This window comes from Dioscorea cayenensis, chromosome 14, assembly GCF_009730915.1.
Source record: "Dioscorea cayenensis subsp. rotundata cultivar TDr96_F1 chromosome 14, TDr96_F1_v2_PseudoChromosome.rev07_lg8_w22 25.fasta, whole genome shotgun sequence".
NCBI lineage: Eukaryota > Viridiplantae > Streptophyta > Magnoliopsida > Dioscoreales > Dioscoreaceae > Dioscorea > Dioscorea cayenensis.
In genome coordinates this window covers 14,911,146-14,934,585 of record NC_052484.1, presented here as the reverse complement: position 1 = coordinate 14,934,585, position 23,440 = coordinate 14,911,146, and the positions used below count along the sequence as shown (strand labels likewise).

The following is a 23,440-nucleotide window of genomic DNA, read 5'->3' as shown; positions in this document are numbered from 1 at the left end:
TTTATAATGATCATCAAGTTCTTTTCTTCAAGACTTCTCCCCTTAAAGAGTCCTAGAGGTGCTCTAGGAAAGGAGACCTTGAGAGATCTTGAGTCTTGGCTTGGGTTGTAAACACTCTTCCAACTAATAGAGAGTTTTCCCCTTTTCTCTCTCATATTCCGTCTCCTCTTTGTTCTTTCTTCTCTTCTTGGCTGTTCCTTGGGAATTCTTAAGGAAAGGTTGACTTGTGTCAAGTAAGTGCCGCACTGGTTAGAACTTTGAAAGGCAACCCCCTGTCAACTTGCGTCGAGCAAGTGCCACACGGGTTAGAACTCCGAAATGTATTCCCGTGTCAAGTGCTTGCTCGACGCAAGTCAGCCTTCGCTCAAGAATTCCCAAGAGACAGCCAAGAAAAGAAGAAAGAACAAAAAGAAGACGGAATATGAGAGCGAAAAGGGGAAAACTCTTTATTAGTTTTAAGAATGTTTACAACCCAAGCCAAGACTCAAGATCTCTCAAGGCTTGCCTTCCTAGAACACCCTTTAGGACCTTCAAAGGAGGAGAACTCTTAAAAAAAAGAACTTGATGAGGAGAACTTGATGATCATTACAAAGGAGAATGGGAGCCTATATAGGCTCATTCCACTAAGAGGGTATCCAAGGCTTGATCCTCATCCAAGCACTAGCCAACGAACGCATTCCCATGAATTCCTCTCCAAAGGCTATCAAACGAACCGGATCCCTTTCCAACGGTTACCAAACAATGCTGTTCATGTTCGCCGGGACCCATCGTCACTGCATGCTCCCCACTTGGTTTCCCACTAGCTACAATATATCTTCCACTATCTACATTGCCGGCATGTAAGTATTTCGGGTCCAAGAATTACTGTCCATCCACGAGCCTGGCTCTCGGCCATCCTGTCGACCTGCCGGTTCTCGCTCGGTGCCGCACTTGACAGTCTCCACCGGTATGCGTCTGCTCGCATGGGTAATGATCAGGGGCATACTGGCCCGCGCGCCTTTCTGAGTCTTGGCCTTAATTGTGTGGGTCGCCACACTCACTTTCGGTCATACGTCTCATATCCGAGTGCCATGGCCAACCATACAGCCCGATTGTCCGGTCTTCAAGGGATGACTCCATCTATCGCCATCCTCGGCTAAGCGGCTGGGCCACACCCGTGCCAAGGATGGGTGCCGCATTACCCCGTTATAAACCTTCCCTACCTGAAGAATCCGACATCCTCGTCAGAGGGGAATTAAGGAAGTCCTGATAAGCTTCTCAAACTGCCATAGTGTTGTCTTTTATTGTTTTTAATTTGGTTCATTCTCATTGATAAATTTTTGGGCTTATATAGAGCCTTAAACCTCACTCTTATAAAAACAACCCTGGACTATTTCATAGTTACCTATTTGCACATAGGCCCTGAAAAACCTGAAAATATATAAACATATAATAAATCTCAACACTCCCCCTCAAGATGGGCGAAAGATATCCACTATGCCCATCTTATCACATCCTCTAGCTAAGTCTGACGAATTGAGCCCTTTCATTAGACAATCTGCTGACTGGCCTTTGGTTGAAACATGGCCTAATTCCAGTAATCCACTATTCAACTTCTCTTTGATGAAGAACCTATCGATCTCGATATGCTTGGTCCTATCATGTTGGACTGGGTTGTTGGCAATGCTTATGGCTAACTTGTTGTCACACCACTTCATTCTGACTCCTTGATCCAGCTTCAACTCCACCAACATACCTTTTAGCCATAACAACTCTGCAACTCCCAAAGCCATAGCAATGTACTCTACTTTCGCTGTCGATCTTGCCACCAAAGACTGCTTCTTACTCTTCCAAGAGACCAAGTTGCCTCCTACAAAGATGCAGTAACCCAAGGTGGATCTCCTATCATCGGAACAGCTAGCCCAATCAGAGTCACAATAGCCCTCAATGCTCACATGACCATTCTTCCTGAATATCAGCCCCTTTCCAGGGGTACTTTTCAAATACCTCAGGATCTGGTACATTGCATCCATATGACCCTTCCTCGGGTTATGCATGTAGCGACTCACCACGCTCACTGCAAAAGAGATATCAGGACGCGTGTGACTCAGATAGATCAACTTGCCTACCAATCTCTGGTATCTCTCGCGATCAACTGGTTACTTCTTTTGAGAGAGAACCATTCCCTCCGCTCCTCGAGCTATCTCAATCCCAAGGAAATATCGAAGCAAACCAAGATCCTTCACATCAAATTCTTTTCCTAGTCTCACCTTGAGTTCAGTAACTCAACCCCTATTTCGTCGAAAGAAGACAGTGTGGTCATCGTTGATCTGCTTGGTATCTCATACCTATCATAGCTCTGCTGAACCTATCGAACCAAGCTCGAGGGAACTGCTTTAGGCCATAAAGAGATTTCTTCAACCTGCAGACCAAGCCCACTGTCTGGTCTGTGCCAAATCCTGGTGGTATACCCATGTACATCTCCTCCACTAAATCCCAATAAAGAAATGCATTCTTTACATCTAGCTGATATACCTTCCACCCACCATTCACTACTAGCGAGACCAACATCCGGACGGTGCTCATCTTCGCTACAGGTGCAAAGGTTTCATCATAGTCGATGCTATAGGTCTAGCTGTACCCTTTTGCCACCAAGTGTGCCTTGTAGCGCTCAACCTGCCCGTCTGGATTCTGCTTCACAGTAAAGACCCACTTGCATCTAACTGCCCTTTTTCCGGATGGTAGTGATACTAACTCCCATGTGCGATTTTTGTCAAGAGCCCTTAGTTTTTCCTACATAGTTGCCTTCCACTTTGGGTCCTCCTTTGCTACCTGCCAACACTTCAGTATAGAGACAATGTCCAAAGATACAATGAATGCTCCATATGTGGATGATAAATTAGAGTATTGAATAGACTGGCTAATATTATGTGGAAACCCAAAACGATCAGGAGGATTTCCTGCATTGCTGCAAGAAGTCCTCCTTAATGTCACGAGAGAAAAAGAGAGGAATCATATCACCTAGGTTTGTGGTGGTTGATGTAGGTATCTCAGGAGTTGGAGAAGGCCGAGACAAGGAACTTGGCACGAGTGGTACTGTAGGCATAGGTACATTCACCTTTCTCCTCCTTTGGTACTCTCAGCTCCCCATGAGCCTATTTTTCTCTTCTTTCCTCTCCTGCCACCTCTATTTCAGCCTCTTCTTCCATCTCATCCTCAGTCGATTCTTTCCTCAAAACAGGATCCGATCCCATCTCTAACTGAATCAGCTTTTCTCTCTCACTTTTCTCCCCCTCGCCCTATTTCTCCACTATCTGGCAAATCACCAAAGGGTGAGGTTACTCTCAAGAGGTAGTATGGCTTAGACTCGCGAAAAGTCACATCCATACTTACAAACAATCGCCTTTCTCTTGGGCTCCAACAGACATACCCTTTTTGAGTGGCTGAGTAGCCTACGAAAACACATTTCATTGCTCTAGGATCTAACTTCCCCACTGTTAGTCTATTGTCTCTCACAAAACACACATCCAAACACTTTCAAGGGAAGAACTCCTCCATTATCACCCTTCAACATCTCACAGAGAGACTTCCAATCCAATATTTTCGAGGGCATCATGTTAATCAGCTAAGCAGCTGTCAAGACCGCTTACCCCCATAGATAATTTGGGGCATTCATCGATATCATCATACACCGGGCTACCTCTAGAAAGTGTCTGTTTTTCCGTTCTGCTACCCCGTTCTGTGCCGGTGTATATGAACAAGTAGTATGATGATGTATCCCCTGTGTAGACAAGTACTCCCTAAATGCTCGTTAGTATACTCTGTCCTACTATCGGATATCAATACCTTAACCACAACGCCATATTAAGTTTGTATTGCCTTGTGAAAGTCTTTAAAACAAGCAAGTACATCATTCTTATTTTTCATCAAATACAACCAAGTAACACGAGAAAAACAATCAATGAAAGTCACAAAATATCTATAACCATTGATTGTATTTGCCGGACAAGGCCCCACACATCAGAGTGAAAAAGATAAAAAACCCCAGAACTCTTATTCCCATAGCTATGATAAGAACTTATGGTATGTTTTCCTAACTCACAAGCATCATAAACTAACTTTTCTTTATTTGTCATTTCATACAATGAAAGGTACAACTGACTCAAAACAAGCAATGAAATGTGTCCCATACGCCGATGATGCAGTAGAAGCACCTCCTCTACAGTCATCCCAGACACTCCTACTCCTGCCCCCTCTACCAAAGATGTCAACGCTGAATCCATCCCCTCTGTCCATGTACCATAATCCTCTATGCCACGTGCCAGTCCCAAGTCTCCAACATGTCCCCTTCTCTGTGAAGTTCACCTTGGGAATATCAAAAGAAACAACACAATTTAGTTGGAGGATAATAGCACTGATAGACAATAGATTTACTAGAAATGAATGAGCATATAATACATTGGACAAGGTCACTAAATCGGTATATTTAACCGTACCCTTACCAACCACAGGCTGGGCTGTGCCATCCGCTGTTTGGATGCCTTCTGGAGGGGTCAAGTGAGTGAAAGAAGTGAACTCACTAGACGCCCGTCACATGTTGAGATGCGCCAGAATCTATGATCCATTCTAGTGATCTAGTGGGAGATATAGAGGCAAAAGCATGTGCAGTACCTATGGCACAATGAGCAAAAGTAGAAAGATTACCCCTGGAGTCAGATGTGGATATCTCATCTGTCATGCTCTTCTTTCCCCCATGTTCTGCCATTCTCTGCTTCCTTTTTAACATCTCGAAGAGCTCATGCTCCTCCTCAGTAAGACTTGACTTTTCCTCTACTTGTGGATCTATCATTAGATGTGCTCGGTAACCTCCACCTCTGCCTCCTCTATGGCCCCCACGTCTACAACCAAGACCTCCAAATTGTCCTCGCCCACCTGTCTCTCTCTCTCCTTAGGTGGCTTTGGACAAGCTTTACTCAGGTAGCCCACTTCTCCACAGTTGTAGCACCTACAGGTCTCCCCCTGCGCACCTGTGATACATGAGCTCAAGGTAACCAAAGCTGATCAAACACCTGGAAGTCCACTCGACTCAGAGTGTAGCCTCATGCAACTTTCCTCTTGTATCATAACAGAGATAGCCTCATCCAATGAAGGGATCTTTATTTGGGCTAGAAGGACTGATTTCCTCTGATCAAAGGCCAAGTTTAGATGAGCCAGGAACAGCATAGTCCTCATCTGTGCATTGAACTCTTTGCTCTTGCACCCTGGATCACTGGAGCTTGATATAGGTGAGAAATGATCAAGATCTTGCCACAGCTGTTCCAGCTCCATGGAGTACTCCTGAATTGATCTATCACCCTGCACCACCGCCTCTATGTCGCGCTGGATCTGGAACACCCTCATGTGGTTCTCAGCCCCAGCATAGGTCCTTTTCAGCTTCACCCAAATATCCTCTATCTTTCGAATACCATCCACTGATGAAGCAACCTTTGGAACCATCCTCCTCGGCGCTTCCACTTGTTGGCTCAACTTGACTCCTGTCAGATATCATCTAGCCTTTTCCCCACTAGAGCAGCCTCAATCCGACGCAACAAACTCAGATACGTGGCTGGTCCATCAAGCTTCAGATCTATAGGATGGAGATTTAGCCTCATAGGCTGTGGATATATTGGTGTCGATTCCTCATCTTGCCGACCCAACACCAAAAGCAAGGTTTTGAGCTCCATTTCATTCAGTTTTTTCATAATATCCTCCATCGATCAATCTCAAGTATCAAAGTCTAGATCACACAGATCTCACGTGACTTCCTTCCTCCTCTTAACTTGACCCAATCTCAATCTTTTTCACCCACAAGATCAAGATCCATTTCATTCAACCTTTCTTTCGTTTCTTGACACAATCTTGGTCCTTTAAGACGTTTATTCCTTATCCGCGGTGTTCCCTGGCAAAAGAGATTACTCTGCAACAACTACTGGATATATATGTTCCCAGTAATAAGAAATTCATACGTGTCCGCATCTGCATGTAGGTCGTTTGCATCATCACTCGCCTTCCATCCCAACATGCAGATTATGAAATCTAGTTCCGATATGAAAGCGTACATTGAAAAAAGAGGTGATTACATAGACTGGGGTGTGTTTCATATTGATGGCAGATCTTCACAGGATGGCAGACATGATTTATCAAGTATCTATGCGGATGCCTAAAACGCTGAAATGGTGGAAAATGCTTTACAGATTATCAGGGAGAAGGATCCCCGGGCATTGCTGTTACAATATCACAATATTAAATCGAATATCGAGTGTATTTTTGCCAGGCATTTGGTTCCTTACCGTTTGGTTTGGGATTATTCAACCTTCAAGGTTGCTGCGGGTATTCAAGCATGGTTAGAATGAAACTTTCAAATGAATAGCGCTGCGCGGCCCGATGAAAATAATATAGTACACATGAAACTTGGCATTCATAGGCCCACTAGTCTTATCCTTGAAGGACCTAATCATACCGGTAAGATGGTTTAAGTTTTTCCTATTGCCACTTTTCACAGTTTTCATTATGCAATATCTTTTAACCCATTCTATTAAAAAATAAATAAATAAAATAAAACTATTCTCATATAAATATTCCGAATGTGTGTGTTTGTGCCATTCAAGAGTGCAATTTTAGGCGCCTAATATCCTGTCATGAAGATAAAATCACACCAGCCAAATTCAATTATAAATTATAAATTAAATTTTCATTACACCCAAAGTTGATGTATGCCATTTAAATTTTCTGCAGACAAAGATCACTTGTTATGGAGGTTTGTAATTTTTATTCATTGGATGGTGTTAAGCCACAAGTCATAGTGCCAAAATAAGCATTTTTTTTTGCCAATACCCAGTGTTGTTAAGGCGTGCACCTAGGTCCTCAGGCGTAGTGCTAAACCTCCTTAGCACCTTTGAGGGTCAAAATAATCGAACTGCTCAAAACTTTGTGCTAAAAAAATAGAAAACATAGTTCCTCCCATCTAAGTTTTCCGAGGTACAATGGAGATTCTTAACTAAAAAATCATGAGACGAAGACATGACGACGAAGAGACAAATCCTTCAGTAACGAGACAAGGGCATCGCTGGTGAGGGCTGAGGAACATCATCAGGTGTCCATAGACCAACGGGAATGGGGAGATTTTTAACTAAAGAATTATGAGACAGACATGACGACAAAGGGACAAATCTTTTAGCAATGAGATAAGGGCATCACTGGTGAGAGTTGAAGACATCACCAAGTGCCAATAGAACAATGGGAACAGTGAGAGATGAGCAACATCTAGTGGTAGAGGTGGCGGCGGCGGGTTGAAGGCTAGGATTTGGAGTGGCGCTGGCAAGGTTTAAAAAGGCGAAAGGCGTACTTGAGGCGTTTTGCTCTTATGAGGCGAGGCGTAAGCCTCGAGGCGATCCGAGGCGTAAGCCTCGACAAAAACTTGAAAAATATAAATAATAATTCATAATATAGACTAAATAATCATAAAATTCATAATAAAATAATTCATTGTCTTTAGTTTTTCATATTTTTTTTTAACTTAAACTTACTTCATAGTTGATTTAATTACTAAAATAATTCATTAGTGATTGATGATCATCTTTTATTAATTTAAAAAATATTAAAAAAATTGTTTTATTTATGTGCAAGAGAGTTTGTTTTGATTTCCTATCTTTGATTTCATAATTATTTATAAAACATGTTATAAAAAATACTTTTAAATAACTTGTAGATAATGAATAAAGAATAATGGTTAATGTATATTAATTATTAGTGTTAAATTAATATTTAAATTATAAACATATTAAATATTTTTATAATTTTTATTATCATCTTTGATATATTATTAATATATATATTATATAATTAATTTTTTTAGAATAATCTAATTAATGAATAATGATTTGATGATTATAATTTATAAGTTTGTAAAAACCCTAGCCTCCACCGTCCATTGATAATGATAATGATTGATATTATTTAAATTATAAATATTTTTAATATTTTTTATTAACATCTTTGATATATTATTATATAATTAATTTTTATTTTCAAATAATCTCAACCGTTGATAATGGTTTGATGATAAGTTTGTAAACCCTAACCCACGTCGCCACCATCATCACCCGCTCAAAGACGCGCCCGCTCAAAGACGCCCCCGTCGCCACCATCATCACCCGCTCAAAGACGCTCCCGCTCAAAGACGCCAGGCTCGCAACCTCAGTGTCCGCATCCTGTCCGACCTCCGCAACAACCATCCCCTTCGGCCCTTAGTTCTTAGCCATTTTTTTGTTACTTCTTGAGGGGCATACGCCTCTTGAGCCTCGAGGCGACGAGCCTCGAGGCGGAGCACCTCACCCAATTGAGGCGTAAGCTTCGCCACCGGCCATGGAAGCGTATGCCTCGAGGCAAGCCGTCACCGCCTCGCCTTGAGGCGTACGCCTCAATCGCCTTTTTAAACCATGGGCGCTGGTGGCGGCAGCTAGAGTTTAATCCAGTGCACTGGTACCATGTGAAGATAGGAAAAATATTTTGTATATTCATTAGGAAATGAGTACAAGTATATATATAGAGAAATATTAGGGGTTTTGTGGTATGGGCCAAATATGGTCCATTAACCAATTTAAACTCTAACATAACTCTAACATAAGGGTTAGCAAAAACATAGGAATAAAGGATAAAATTGTTGAATCATTAACTTCACAGGTGAAGAGCATGATTTAAACAAGCAAAATTAACAAACTTATTTTGGAACAACGAAAGTAACCCAAAGGGATGCAATTGAAATTGTGAGAATATAAAAAATAATTTTGATATCAATCAGGAAAAGAGTATAAGGGTATATATAGAGAAATATTAGGGTTTTGTGATATGGGCCTAATATGGCCCATTAACCAATCTAAACTCTAACACTCCCCCTCAAGTTGGAGCATATGTATCGAACATGCCCAGCTTGTTACATAGATTACTAAAGACTTTAACACTTAAACCCTTGGTGAAGATATCCGCCAGTTACTCAGATGACTGGGTGTATGGTGTAAAGATAACTCCTTTTAATACTATATCACGAACATAGTGACAATCAACCTCCACATGCTTGGTACGCTCATGGAATGTTGGATTGTTTGCAATAAAGATGGCGGCCTGATTATCACACAACATCTGCATTGGTATCGTGACGGGCAATCCTAACTCAGATAGAAGAGACTGCACCTCAACCATCTCACAAGTTGTCTGTGCCATTGATTTGTACTTTGCTTCGGCACTCGATCTTGAAACCACATTATGTTTCTTGCTTCGCCAAGTTAACCAAGTTTCCACCAACATACATACAGAAACTTGACATAGATTTTCTGTCTCCTCTATCACCAGCATAACCCGAGTCAGAATAGACTGCAATGTCTAGATGACCATGATTCTTATAGAGAAGACTTTTGCCGGGAGCTCCTTTAACATATGCAAACACCCTCAGAGCACCCTGCCAGTGAACTTCCCGTGGCTCATGCATAAATAGACTCAAGAGTTCAACTGCGTAAGCTATATCAGGACGAGTAACTGTTAGATAAATGAGTTTGCCAATCAAATATCTTTCTTGTTTACGATTCTTTTTCTTTAATGTAGACAAGAAGAATAAGAATCGTAGACAGGAAGGATATTTAGTATATATAGCCCTGAAGAGAAAGACATGAGTAAAGAAGATGGAGAAAGAAGAGATAATGGCAGTTTATTTATTATTCCTCAAATACGGCCAACCGCTCTGATTAAATGCATCCACGGCATATGTATTGCGGAAGCTATAAAACCCTGCACCTCTGCTGGAGTAAGTCAACGCACTGCACAAACATGAAGAAGCTGTGTACCGTATGCTACGCGTAGCCGTAACAACCAGTAAAGAACATGAAGATGTTAGCCAAGCTTATACTGTTATTGAACCTGGTGGCATTAAGAAAAAACTGAAAGTTGAGGACCTCGTTAAGTAGGTACCTCAAAAAGAGCCGTAACAACCAGCTAGTGAGCGGTACATCCTATATATGTAATGTACGTATCTAGTATGTCATATGTATCTGAGTATTGTACGTAGAGAGATAAAAGATTTCTCCTATGTGACCCAACTATAGATATAAATTAAAAAATACATATGGCCCTGTTATATTATATTGTAGTCGATCAAGATAGACATACATTATATGTATAAACAGAAAAGAACAATTGTTATAAGACACTAATACAGGTTGAACTGAACATGGGCCGAATTATCTATAGACAAGATATAACGATCAAAACGGTCCACGAAATGTTGAACAGTCTGAATTATAGAATTAATTGATATTACACCGAAATCACTCAAGAAATTTAAACATTACACCTGAAAATATGTAGAAAATTCTCAGTTCTAGGTCTTAAGATAGTCCATATTCGGAAGTATAGCCAGCATTTGTGAACCCCAAGAGCTCGCCTCAGATTGTAGTTGAATTGAATCTCCATTGTTATACGGTCCCAGTTGTTGTAGAAGGGTCTGTCTATGTGCTCAATTACCCGGAAATACAGGGGATTATGTAGCTCCCAGAAAAAAAATCCCTGTATTTGCTTGTGTCTCAGTAATGATCTCCCCCGTCCGGTTATCCATGAGTAAGCAATTAAATCAAACAAGAAGAAGCGCTACGTAGAAGTTGTTGAAGGAAAACCGTCACAGTCACCGCTGTTGACAGTCGTGCAAACAGGATCGGTCAGGAATTCAAAATCAGCATTTTTTAACGTCCACTCACGGAGAGCGATGTTTTTGAACTTTTCAAGATATTCCTTATAACTCGAATCATGACCTGGGCTACATAGAACAATAGACGGGATGCCACCTTTAATTCTAACTGGTTTGCTGTATTTACAGTTTGTCTGCCAATCCCTTTGAGCACCAATTAGTTCCCGCCAATGTTTCATACGTAAATAGCTAGGTACCACATCATCAATGACATTGTATAACAAATCCTGGCGAAACATGGCATGGTTGAAATCCAAATGACCACAGAGTTATGCTTACCTAGGGAACGGGTCCAGGCAGTCTTCCCGATGCGGCTTGGCCTTTTATGATGAGGCTTGTCGGCCTTAAACAATCCTCCTTACGTATTATTATACCTCCCTCCGGCTGCACAGCGTCATTAATCTGAAAATTATACTCAATCCATTCCTGTATACGTGGCGTAATCCTGAACTTTGAATAATCCCAATAAAAGATGTAAGGATCTGACGGTTCTTCAAATATACACTCATAATTAGGTTTAATATTATGGTATTGTAAAGTAAATGCTCTGGGATCCTTTTCCCGACTAATCTGTAAAGTAGCTTCTGTTGAACTAGAGTTCAGTGCATCGGCATAGACAGTTGACAAATCATGTCTTCCGTCCCTAGAAGATTTTCCGTCAACCTGGAACTTACCCCAGTCCACGTAGTTACCCCCTTTCTCGATATATGCCTTCACATTCGAGCTTGACTTTGCACATTGTATATTGGGATGGAACAGAGAAGAACTATATGAACGAAAATCAAATAATCTAGGATTTGTTGCCTGTGCTCGGCCTTCAAGTTGTATTAAAATGTGTAAATACGGGCTGCCATCTTCATGTAGTTCTCTAGCAACGCTAATGAATTTCCTGTTGCTCGGAAGTGATACGGCCAACAGTTGATCCAGTGCTGCTTCCTTGGTCAAAGTACAACGAGGATATGTCAGGAAAATATTCTTGGCATTAAAATGAAATCTCCTTGCCTATGATGGCATATCAATAAATAATGGGTTTACACACTTGTGAATAGTGCAGGGCAAGAAGATATTCTATTGGTATAAAGGTGTGTACAATTTATAAGGAAGTCCCCTTTGGCCATCCGCTAATATATATTGCATTTGCCGGCTATACATACACATTTATCCTTGTTATATCAACTTCTTCTTCGGCTTGATTGTTGAAATTTAGCAATCTCGTTCTCTTATTTCGACATGGACTCCCAGTTGTTATCACTTACATCCGAATATCATGTTTCGAAGAGGTAAGAGTACAGATTGCCCAATGACTTACATCCTATTCAGCTTTTATTTCCTAAGTTGGTGGAGATAGCTTGGGCTAAACTTACTGGTCATTGTTTAAAGATAGATTACTACAAGATTGAGTATAACCCGCAAGTGCCTTTTAACGCAACTGGGTTAGTCGTTGTAGAAATATATGATGAACGTATGGAAATGGGACATACGTTGCAGGCTGAGTTTCGTTTTCCAATTGATTACCCTATTGATTTGCATTATTATTCATCGTCTTATTTTTCTGTAAATAATCCTATACCGTGGCGGGCGTATTTTCGCGTTGAAGATTCCAATATCAAGATGGGTTTAAATTTCACCAAAATGAAGGGTTTATTGAAGTTTATATGCTCCTTCCGCATCTTTGCTCTTTTCTTGTCTGTTGAGTTGATCCCCATAAATTACTAGGATGCACGTCTGCTTCCACAATGGTAGATGGCAATGGATGAGGAAATGGAAGCCTTGAGATCTCGTGGTACATAGGAGCTCGTGCCTCGCCCTACTAATGCCAACGTCGTCACTTGCCGATGGGTTTTCTCTGTCAAGCACAAAGCTGATGGTACAGTTGATCGCTACAAAGCTTGGTTGGTGGCCCGTGGTTTTACTTAGACTGATGGTGTTAATTATGCTGAGACTTTTTCACCGGTTGTTCATGTAAATTCCATTGGCATTCTACTATCGGTAGCTATGAATCGATTATGGACACTCTGTCAACTTGATGTAAAGAATGCCTTTCTCTATGGAGACTTAGTTGAGACAGTGTTTATGGGGCAACCTCTGGGGTATGTTGCTCAGGGGGAGAATCTAGTTTGCCAGCTCAAGAAAGCGATGTATGGTCTGAAACAGAATCCTCATGTATGGTTTGAAAAGTTTAGTGTAATTGTAGTTGTAGATGGTTTTTGCAAGTGCAATGTGGATCACTCTGTGTTCTATACACACTTCATTTTGATGTGTTGTACTTGCGGTATATGTCGATGGCATCTTGTTGACGGGTAGCGATCATCAGGGCATTCAGAGAACTAAGGAGCATTTAATGAAGCATTTCATTACACGAGACATGGGACGACCTAGATACTTCCTTGGTATTGAGTTTGCATATGCTAGAGTACAGATGACGCTTTCATAGCGGAAGTATGTGTTGGACTTACTTGAGGAGACTGGTTTATTCGGTTGTAAACTAGAGAGTACGCCTATTGAGCAGTCACCATCCTTCTGGGAGACATCTTCCCCATCTCTCAAAGATCCATATCTATACAGACGTCTGATTGGCAAGCTCATTTATCTAATAGTTACTCGTCCTGATATATCTTACACAGTTGGACTCCTGAGTCAGTTTATGCATGAGGCACGAGAAATTCACTGGTAGGGTGCTCTGAGGGTGCTTGCATATGTTAAAGGAGCTCCTGGTAAAGGTCTTCTCTACAAAAATCATGGTCACCTGGACATTGCAGCCTATTTAGACTCAGGTTATGCTAGCAATAGAGGAGACAGAAAGTCTACGTCGGGTTTCTGTACGTTTGTTGGTAGAAACTTGGTTACTTGGCGAAGCAAGAAACAAAATGTGGTTTCAAGAGCGAGTGCCGAAGCAAAGTACAGATCAATGGCATAAACAGTTTGTGAGATGGTTTGGGTGCAGTCTCTTCAATCTGAATTAGGATTCTCCATCACGATACCTACGCAGATGTTGTGTGATTATTAGGCTGCCATCTTCATTGTAAACAACCCAACATTCCATGAGCGTACCAAGCATGTTGAGGTTGATTGTCACTATGTTCGTGATATGGTATTAAAGAGAGTCATCTCTAGTACACCCAATCGTCTGAGCAACTGGCAGATATCTTCACCAAGGGTTTAAGTGTTAAAGTCTTTAGTAATCTATGTAACAAGTTAGGCATGTTCGATATATATGCTCCAGCTTGAGGGGGAGTGTTAGAGTTTAGATTTGTTAATGGGGCATTTGGGCCCATACCACAAAACCCTAATATTTCTCTATATATATCCTTGTACTCTTTTCCTGATTGATATTCAAATTATTTTTCCTATTCTCACAGCAACCAGAGAATTTGTTCTCAAGAAACCAAGGGAGAACTTGAGCCAAATCTAAACACTTCGGATGCTAGAATATAAACATTTGACTTATTAGGGGACTAGAAAAACTAATGTTTTATAAATTAAAGGAGTTGTTGAGTCAAAACTAAATGCTCGTGTGTTTAATATAAAAGCTTCGGGTTAAGATATATACATTGGCTTAGTATGAAGACAAAAAACCTGTGCTTGAAATATTACGGGAGAATTTTGTTTGAAAATAATTCAAATTTGCAATTGGTCAGTATCTTGGACTTTGTCATAGTTGTTTGGATTTGCTATTTTTTCTGTTTTAAATTATATATTATAGATTAGCTATGTATAGCCTATTTAAAGACATCCTAAATTATTATTTTGTATGTGAAGTCCACAATAAATTTTTTCTTAAAGAACCCTATGCGTTTCATTATTATTTTGTTATTCTTCTTTTCCTCAAAACTTCAACATGGTATATTGGTATCCGAGCTTTATAGATCTTAAAGGACCATCAAGATAGAACATCAGCATGGCTAGTAGTAATATGCCTGCTCTTTCACCCCTAGTTTTCAATGGTGAAAACTATCAAGTTTTGGCTGTTAAGATGAAAGTTTATTTGAAAAGTCTTGGTTTGTGGCAGTCAGTTAAAGATGAGAGGAACATGCAATGTTTGGGAGACAATCCGACACTCAGTCAAATCAGTGCTCATGTAGAAAAAGAAGCAAAAGCTCCAAGAGTCTCATCCTTTATTCGTGCTATTGTTTCAGAATCGATTTTTACGAGAATCATGACTTGTGAAACAGCTAAGGAAGCTTGGAATGTGCTGAAGTAAATATATTGAGGCAATGGTAGAACAAGACAAATGCAAGTGCCAAATCTCAAAAGAGATTTTGAGATTCTACATATGAAGGAAAAGGAAATCACACAAAAGTATTATGATAGATTGACAATAGTGGTAAAAAAAATTAGGCTGCTAGGATAAGAGCTACGTGATAGTAGAGTCTTGGAAAAGGTGTTTGTAAGTTTGCCTGAATGATTTGAGGCAAAAATTTCATCTTTGGAAGATTCAAGAGACATTAGTCAAGTAACTTTGTTAGAACTAATTAATGTTTTGCAAACTTAGAAACAAAGAAGAAGTATGAGAAAAGAAGGAGCAGAACAGATAGTTGAGGGATTTTAGCCAAATAGAGAGGAATTTTCACTCAAATTTTAGCCAAATCTAAATGCTTAGGTGTTCAAATATAAGCATTGACATGCTAGGTAACCTAAAAACTTGTGCTTCAAAAAACAGAGGAGGTCTTGCGCTGAAACTAAACTCTTTAAGTGTTCAAATATAAACACATGCGATTAAGAAAAAAACACATAGCAGGAAAGTGGAAAACTTGTGATGACCAAACAAATGATGCACTTTGGCGAAACAAACAACTGGGCAATAAAATAAAATGTGAACGTTTTCCACACAAATTTTAAACACTTCCTCTGAATAAAAAAGAGAGAATAAGAAAATCAGAGACAAATTGCTGTATCATCAATGATGGGACCTGGCTGAATTTTTCCCTCCAAAATTTTCATAGGGGCAACTCGTTGATTACATACTTGTAAAAAAAAAATTCAGCGACCTACACGGCAGGATGCCCGTCCTTAGGACCTGTTTGTCATTTTCCCTTCAAATAATTTTGTTTGGGTCACAGCACAAAATAGGTATGGCACATAAAGTAAGTTGCAGGCAATTTCTACTGTTAGATCTCTACATGTGGATCAGGGGATTTCGTTTCATTTTTGAGCCCTGCATGATCTTTTTAATGTTGTAGCATTATAATTATGTTGTTTACACCAACTTGAATTACAGATAAATTCCAGCAAACTGTTACTTTTGAGTTTCTATACATGTCAACAGTTTTAATTTTCTTAATCAGCAGATAGAATTCTTATAGTCCAACCTGGCCTAGAAATTTGCAGTTGCATTGCCGTGGTGGGATATTAGATTCTCCTTATATTTATATGTATAATTTTTATTAAAAGGTTTATATATAAACCTGCCAATTTTGCACATGTAATTATTCTATAGATGAGGTAGTAGTCCTCCCAATACCAATCTCATATTTATGGACATTGCTTGTTTGTTAGAACTTTTGTACCTATAATAACAGGATAAAACTTTGTAATAATACTCTTCTCTTTCACTTATTTTTCAAGAAGTAGTCACGTTTATTGAATTGGAATTGAGGCAATCATACTTACGTCTGAGAAAGTAAAACCTTTGTTATACTTATTCTGCAACTTGGTGAATCAATAAGCTATTGCCATGTGGAGAGCTGGCTCAAAGTTTGTGTAGCCATTTTCTTTTGCTGGTGATAAAACCCAAGGACAAGGTAGTAAATGCACAGGCAACATCAGCTCCAATGAGGAAGATGGAACTCTTGATCAAGAAATAAAGAATTTATATATATATAGCTGTTGACATCTACTGATAGAATAATTTGCCATGATTGAGATGATCATATGCATTAAAGATGAGGCACCTTGAGGAGAGGAGTTTCCTTTTGTGTTGAAAGGCCATAAAGGAGGAGCTTGTAGCAGAAGGTGATATGCATGGCAGCTGTGAGGGAATTGGAAAAGTTGGCCATATTGGTGGACACCCCTTGATTGAAATGATTTGTAGTACTTCATGTTTAGCTCTTTATAGATAACATCCATATCTCCTCTAATTGTTTTCTATTACATATGTTTTCTATTTTGCCGACCAAGGATTTGTCATTTATTACTGCTTCAGTTCATATGCTTTTTTAATGTTGTCACTCGTTGGCCTAAAGTGGTGGCTGTTGTTCATTTTGGCCGCTATGGTAAATAATGTCCATGTTGTCCCTAGAATTGGATGAATTTGTTCATTATGCTCCACCTGTCCATCATGATTCACACAAATGTTCCCCGGTTATTTCAATCCTACATATTTATCACTTCTTTCATATTTGTTTATTTTTTCTTTTCTTTTCTTTTTTCCATGTTCTTCCCTCTATTATTGTTTGTGTTCATGCTGTGAGGAGCTAATTCCCTTTGGAATTTTATGAAAGGTTTCTACATGGTTGGATATAAATAAGAAGTTGATGCCCAATGGCCGAATTATGGTGAACTGTGGTGGGGCTCATGCGGAAGTATCTAATGGTGGTGAGAGGCCAACAAATACTAGTGTTTCAAATGGTTCCTGGTTGCAAAATTCTACCATTAAAGCATTGTGCCAAGCCTTTCCCAATGAGGTAGATGAATTGTTATTTTCTGTTCATCGATCTCATTTTGTCTTTTTTTCAATTGCTAGTGCTTTTTCCAGCTGCTTTTAAGACTTGGATTTCTGCTCCATTTATTTTTTGCAACTTGTTGGTTTCTTGAATCGTGTCTGAGCATGAATTTGCTTTATATGAGATTTTCTTATTCAAATACTGCTTTTTACTTTTTTTTTTTTTAACCATGATTGATTATTGTTAGATGTAATGCAAATGTAAGAATAAGACTGAAAGTAAGACCCTAAAAGTATGTTGTTTGTATATCACCTATAAATTAAACAAACAGCTTTTCAACTGAATTGCATAGGAATGTAATTTCTAAAATGATTGCTGTTTGCTGATAAATGTGTCACAGTTATCTTTTTGCTTACCATGCATACACAATTAACTTTTTCTGTCAAATAATTCATGGAAAGTTTCTCATGATGCAATCAAAATATAAATTTAGTTCCTCAAAAGGAAAAATAGCATAAATCATGATATCCGGATTCGTATTTTGCAGTTAAGCTGGAAAAGGATGGCGGAACAAGAGAGTGAAAATTATTTAGCACTTACAGGACCACCACCAGATTTGAATACTTGGTCAGCTGTCTTACCAAGCCCATTAAGTTCGAATGTGAAGCATTGGAAACCTTGTAAACTTGCTTGATACATTGCTACCGAACCGAAGATGTGTTCATCACGCATTATTGTCGTCATTCTTCAAAGCTTGGTATTATTATTGGCATCTTCTTATCAGAATTTTCACAAAATATTTAATTTTTGCTGGAATGAAAGAACTGGGAGCATATTCATATTGTTTTTTCTGATGTTTCCAAGAGTGAGTCACTTTTTGAGGCCAGTATTACATGATATACTTTGCTGTACTTTTAAATTTTTATTTATTTATTTTACACTTTGAAATGGTGGAAACAGGAATATCAATGGTGATAATCCAGAGTTGGAGGGATTGACTCTTTCTCAATAGGAATCAACATCTCAAGTTAAAAATGGTTCTGGTAAATATTTATTTATGCCAAGTACTTCATTGTTTGAGTTTTTACAATTTAATAAATGCTTTATTTTCCCTGTAAAATCATATGGTTAAACTTTTTTTTTTCAAGGTAAATGTTTGTTTAGGGTGAACCCTAGAAAGTGGGTAAAATGATCTCAATTCTTCTTTTTTGGATATAATTAGTCTGATTGTTAGGAAGTCCAATTCTGATTTAATAATTTTTGGAGACTAATTTTTTTTTTAATAAAAGATTTTTTCTGTAATGTTTATTTTTATCATTGTAATTCAGAAATATTTATATTTATATTTATTTTTTTTTGGATGGATGTGGAAAAACCATAAACCCTCAACCATTAAGTTGGGAGGTGTTTAAACTCATAATTTTGAGTTTAGGAGAAAAATAAAATACCATTTTCTGATTGTATGTAATGTATATCATCTGAGCGTTTTTTTTTTTAAAAATCTTTTAAAGAGTCATAGTGATACTGCAAATGATGTCATATAACCATTGACAATATAAAAACAAATAAAAAGTAGATATATCAATATTTTTGTGAATTATATACTATTTGTGTGTTGTCTATTAAAAATATATTAAGTGAACAAAAATTTAAAATATAAAGATGGAATTAAATGTAGGTTAAAATTAATAAAATTACCTAAAAGTCCTTGTGAAGTTTCAAACTTCCACTGCAGTCCCTCTGACAATTTCATTTTTCATTAGATCCCTCCTTTTTTAAGGTAAGTTCTCTTTAGCCCTTCCCGTTACTTCTGTCAGTTAAGTGGAGGTAAATTGACTCAATTGCCGATGTGCCCATGTGAGAAGGGAAAAAAAAAAACAAAAAGTTTCCCTCCAAGTCACGTCACATTTAATGTAAAGTATGGCCATATCTTCCAATGGCTTCTTTGTCAGAGAAGAGAACATATTTCACTCCTTATTGTTGCCATTGTTTTTGAACTTCTTCTTGTTTATCTTGGTTTGGTTGCCGAAGCTTCAAGTTCGTCTTCCATCTAGAAGATAGTTAGTAGGTTGAAGTGAAGATATTTACACGCAAGTTATTGTTGTTGTTGTTGTTCTTCTTCTTCTTCTTCTTCTTCTTCTTGTTATTCTTCTTCATCTTGTTCATGTTCTTCTCCTTCATTTTCTTCATCTTCTTAACCTACTTCTTCTTCATCTTGTTAACCTTCTTCTTGTCTTTATCTTGTCTTTTTCTTCTTCTTCTTCTTCTTCTTTTTCTTCGTCGTGTTATTTTCCATGCTCTTGCGTCTGTAATATAACAAGCTCCTTCATTTTTGTCATTTTTCTGTGTTTGTAAATTCTTACAAGTTTTTTGCAATTTCATGTAGGCGTCATTAAAAATAAAAACATTTTCCGCCGTGGCGCGATACAAAGGTGAAGGACGTGCGCTTCAATTCACCGTTTTAAGTTCATGGGAGTCAGTTATGGGTGAGATATGTGCACGCTGGGCCGTAGATGTTTTAAAAGTGAAAGTGAAGTTCGTAACGCCTGACGCATACAGAACGCTTTGTCCAATTGAGTCTGACGCCGATTTTGAACGCATGTGTCGTATATATCAGAGTTTCAACAAATTTGTCGTAGACATCATCATCGAGGATGTGAGTGTCTCTGCAGATGGAAACTCGGCCTCCTTGATCCTATCGTAATACTGCAATCACTTATTTCACTGGTTACTTATTTTTTATGTGTTCCTGTGTTCTATAGGATGGTACTGTGAATGTCAAATATTTCATGTGTATTAATATATGGTACTGTATTAAGAATGACTTTCGGTGTATAATATCTGTTTCCTGTGTATAATATCTGTTTTCTGTGTATAATATTTGTTTCCTATGTATAATATATGTTTCCTGTGTATAATATCTTTTTCTTGTGTAACATCTATGTTTCCTGTGTATTATTATTGATTGTGTGTATTTTTTTAATACAGAGGGTCGTTGTCAGACAGCGTCAACCCCAATGGCGATAGTTTTCTATCCCAATATAATTCTTCTGGGACGCTCAGTATTACCGGGTTTATCGATACACATGATGGTATCACTTTACAAGTAGGCTAATGGTTAGAGAATGCAGACCACTTTAAAGATTGCCTGCGAAGCTATGTTATAAGGAAAAATTTTGACTTTACATTTATAAAAAATGACAAACTTCGGGTGACTGTAAGGTGCGCTGTTGAGGAATGCCAATGGCGAGTGCATGCTTCTAAAGAGGGAATTCATGACGCGTTCCGGCTGAAGACAATGCAAGAAACTCACATTTGTGGTGGAGGAATTGGTACTACAACACATCTAAAAGCAAGCAAAAAGTGGATTTCCGAATGTGTCATACATAAATTAAAAGAAACACCATTATACAGAGCGGTTGACATACAGAAAGACATTGCGTGACCACGGTGTTCGTCTTCCATACAAGCGTGCTTGGATGGGGAAGGAAGTTGCTAGGTCAGTGATTCATGTTAGTGAGGTTAGTAGCTATGATTTGCTTTTATGGTATGCAGATAAAGTATTCGAGACAAATCCCGGTAGCGTTGTTACCATTGACAAAGAAGGCGAGCGATTTAAGCGTGCTTTTTTTTTTCATTCGGGGCTTGTTTATTGGGGTTCAAGCATGGGTGCAGGCCATTACTTTTTATTGATGGAACCCATTTGTTAGCCAAGTATGGCGGGGTTCTGCTAGGGGCAACAGTGAAAGATGGCAATGATGGTCTATTCCATGTAGCATTTGCTATCGTCGACAATGAAACTGATGAAAACTGGACTTGGTTTCTCGCTACTCTTGGGGAGGCCTTATATGGTCAAGATACCTACGATAAAATTATTACATTTATATCAGATCGATCGAAGGGCCTGGTCAATGCCTTCGCGCGAGTCTTCCCCTCATCAACACATGGTTATTGCCTATGTCATTTGGAGGCGAACTTCATAAAGTCTAACTCTAGCCTTGGTAAATCTTTGCGAATGCAATACTGGGCAGTAATCGTGAAAATTGCGTACGCATACACTTCGAAAGAGTTCGATGATGCAGTTCGTGAACTTACATGTCTATCGGCCAACGCACACTCTTGGTTGATGAATAAGTCCGACGTTGATCATTGGTCGAATTTTTTATTTAAAGGAATGCGATGGTGCGAGATGTATTCCAACTTGGCAAAATCCTTCAATGCTTGGATTAAAGAGGCATGGTATGTGCCAGTAACAAGCATGGTTGATTCTATCAGGTTAGCTGCCCACTGTGTATGGTTATGTGTTTGCATGTAAGATACGAGCGTTTCTGTGTGGTATATAGGTTTCCTGTGTATAGTTTTATGTTAACCGTGTATATATTTATGTTTATGTGTATAAATTTTACTTTACCGTGTAGAAATAGATATTTATGTTTATACATATTAATTTCCTATGTAACTGTCTTTTTACAGGTTTAAACTTATGAATATGTTAGCCAAAAGACGAGAACAATCCAACAGGTGGGATATACTTATGTCCTGAAATATGGAAAAGAGTTGAGCAAATCGTTGATGATAGTCGTTTACTTAGAGTAGGGCGGTCTATCGGAGACACATAAGAAGTCATTGACAATAACAGCAACACAGTCAGCCTCCAGTCTCATCAGTATTCATGTAGGAGGTAGGAAGTACATGGCCTACCGTGCAAGCATGCATGTGTCGCGATTATGCAAACAGACACGAATGTCCATTCTTATATTGATGATTACTTCACAGTGGAATGGTATCGTCGGGCGTATGCGAATTCAATATCCCCTGTTCCTGACAGTGGCAAACCATCTGACGACAACCGTCAACTACGACTTAGGCTACCAATATCAAAGAAACGGCCAGGCCGTCTAAGGAGGAAGAGAATAGAGTCACAAGCCTTTGATGTCCGTCAATTACATTGTAGCCGGTGTCACGAAAGTGGTCATAATCGGCGATCATGTAATGCAGATATAGTGGACTGACCATGCTAAACCTAACGGTAGCGTATGATATTTGATTTTTCTTTCGCATGCTCGTTAGCATGACCTTTTTAATTTTTTTCCTTTACCTGTTTTATTACTTCTGTTTGTGTGTGTAAACCTCAATTTCTGTGTATATATACATTTTGTTGTGTATGAAATATATTTTGCCGTGTAGTACAGCTATAATATATGGCTATTTCGTATGTATGATATGTAATTGCATAACGAAATTTTCAATTACAAACAAGCATAGTCATTACAAACGCAAGAATTCACATGTAATCATAACTGTTCATGTTTGTTTCCTGTACCTTATATAATTTTCAACATCGTCAGCCACAGCATTTTCAGACTCATGCGCAGTTACAACTGGATAATTGTTTAGGTCAACGACTGCCTCGGTTTTCAATGTCTAGCCATTCCCCTGGTTCTCATTTTCCTGCCTCACTTCATGAGGGGTAGCATCTTCAGTAGTGGATTCATTCTCATCTTTGTCACATTCGGTGGTCTTCTCACCGTGGTCGTTCTTCTCCCTAGCGGCGGCCAAGACACCTTCTGTGTGTTTCTCACCTTCGTTGTCCTCCCCAGTAGCCTTCTTGTCACCTTCTTTTTCTTTGTCACCTTCTTTGTCCTCCCCGGCGGCTTCCTTATCTCATTCGTTTTCCCAGGCGGCATCCTTCTCACATTCTATTTCCTTGTCACCCTGGCCGTCCTTCTCCCCGGCGGACTCCTCACATTCCATTTACTTCTCACCTTGGCTGTCTTTCTCCCCGGTGGCCTCTTTTTGACCTTCGGCGTCAGTTTTCATACTAGTGCTTGATATTATTTTTCTCTTCATCGCGTCGAGTAGTATACGGGTGACATAGCGGAGATGGAGGATTTGAACGTCCGACTGTGAAATAGACAATTCTTCCCCGTTTAGAAGATGTTCTATATATCGCATGCAAAACATTGGACAATCAACGGTGCCGAGTGCCTGCTAGGGGCAGTCCCCCACATGCTTAAGTGGGAAGTGTTGAAATGGATTACTGGGTGTGTTGACCTCGATGCATAGTTCAAAGAGATCCCACTGAACA

The 23,440-nt window shown here is 39.2% G+C and overlaps 2 protein-coding genes across 5 annotated transcripts in view; both read left to right on the top strand.

Annotated features, from left to right (window-relative positions):
• The window catches only part of LOC120275884 (probable polyamine aminopropyl transferase), a 36,770-nt gene extending 16,315 nt beyond the window's left edge, over window positions 1–20,455 (top strand). For 2 of the 4 annotated variants that reach the window (XM_039282610.1, XM_039282607.1), the window contains 4 exons: window positions 17,191–17,373; window positions 17,900–18,217; window positions 18,313–18,395; window positions 19,739–20,232. In XM_039282610.1, the coding sequence (XP_039138544.1) occupies window positions 17,191–17,373; window positions 17,900–18,046 (330 nt within the window). In that variant the 3' untranslated portion in view covers window positions 18,047–18,217; window positions 18,313–18,395; window positions 19,739–20,232. Of the gene's footprint in view, window positions 1–17,190; window positions 17,374–17,899; window positions 18,218–18,312; window positions 18,396–19,738; window positions 20,233–20,340 lie in introns of those variants that run through there. The other 2 variants (XM_039282609.1, XM_039282608.1) reach the window with 2 other exon arrangements.
• A 330-nt stretch (window positions 20,456–20,785) lies between these two features.
• LOC120276473 lies at window positions 20,786–22,359 on the top strand. Its single transcript, XM_039283225.1, has 2 exons — window positions 20,786–21,627; window positions 21,826–22,359. The coding sequence occupies exons 1-2, from the start codon at window positions 21,368–21,370 to the stop codon at window positions 21,893–21,895; spliced, it is 330 nt and encodes a 109-aa protein (XP_039139159.1). The 5' UTR covers window positions 20,786–21,367; the 3' UTR covers window positions 21,896–22,359.
• Window positions 22,360–23,440: the final 1,081 nt, after the last annotated feature.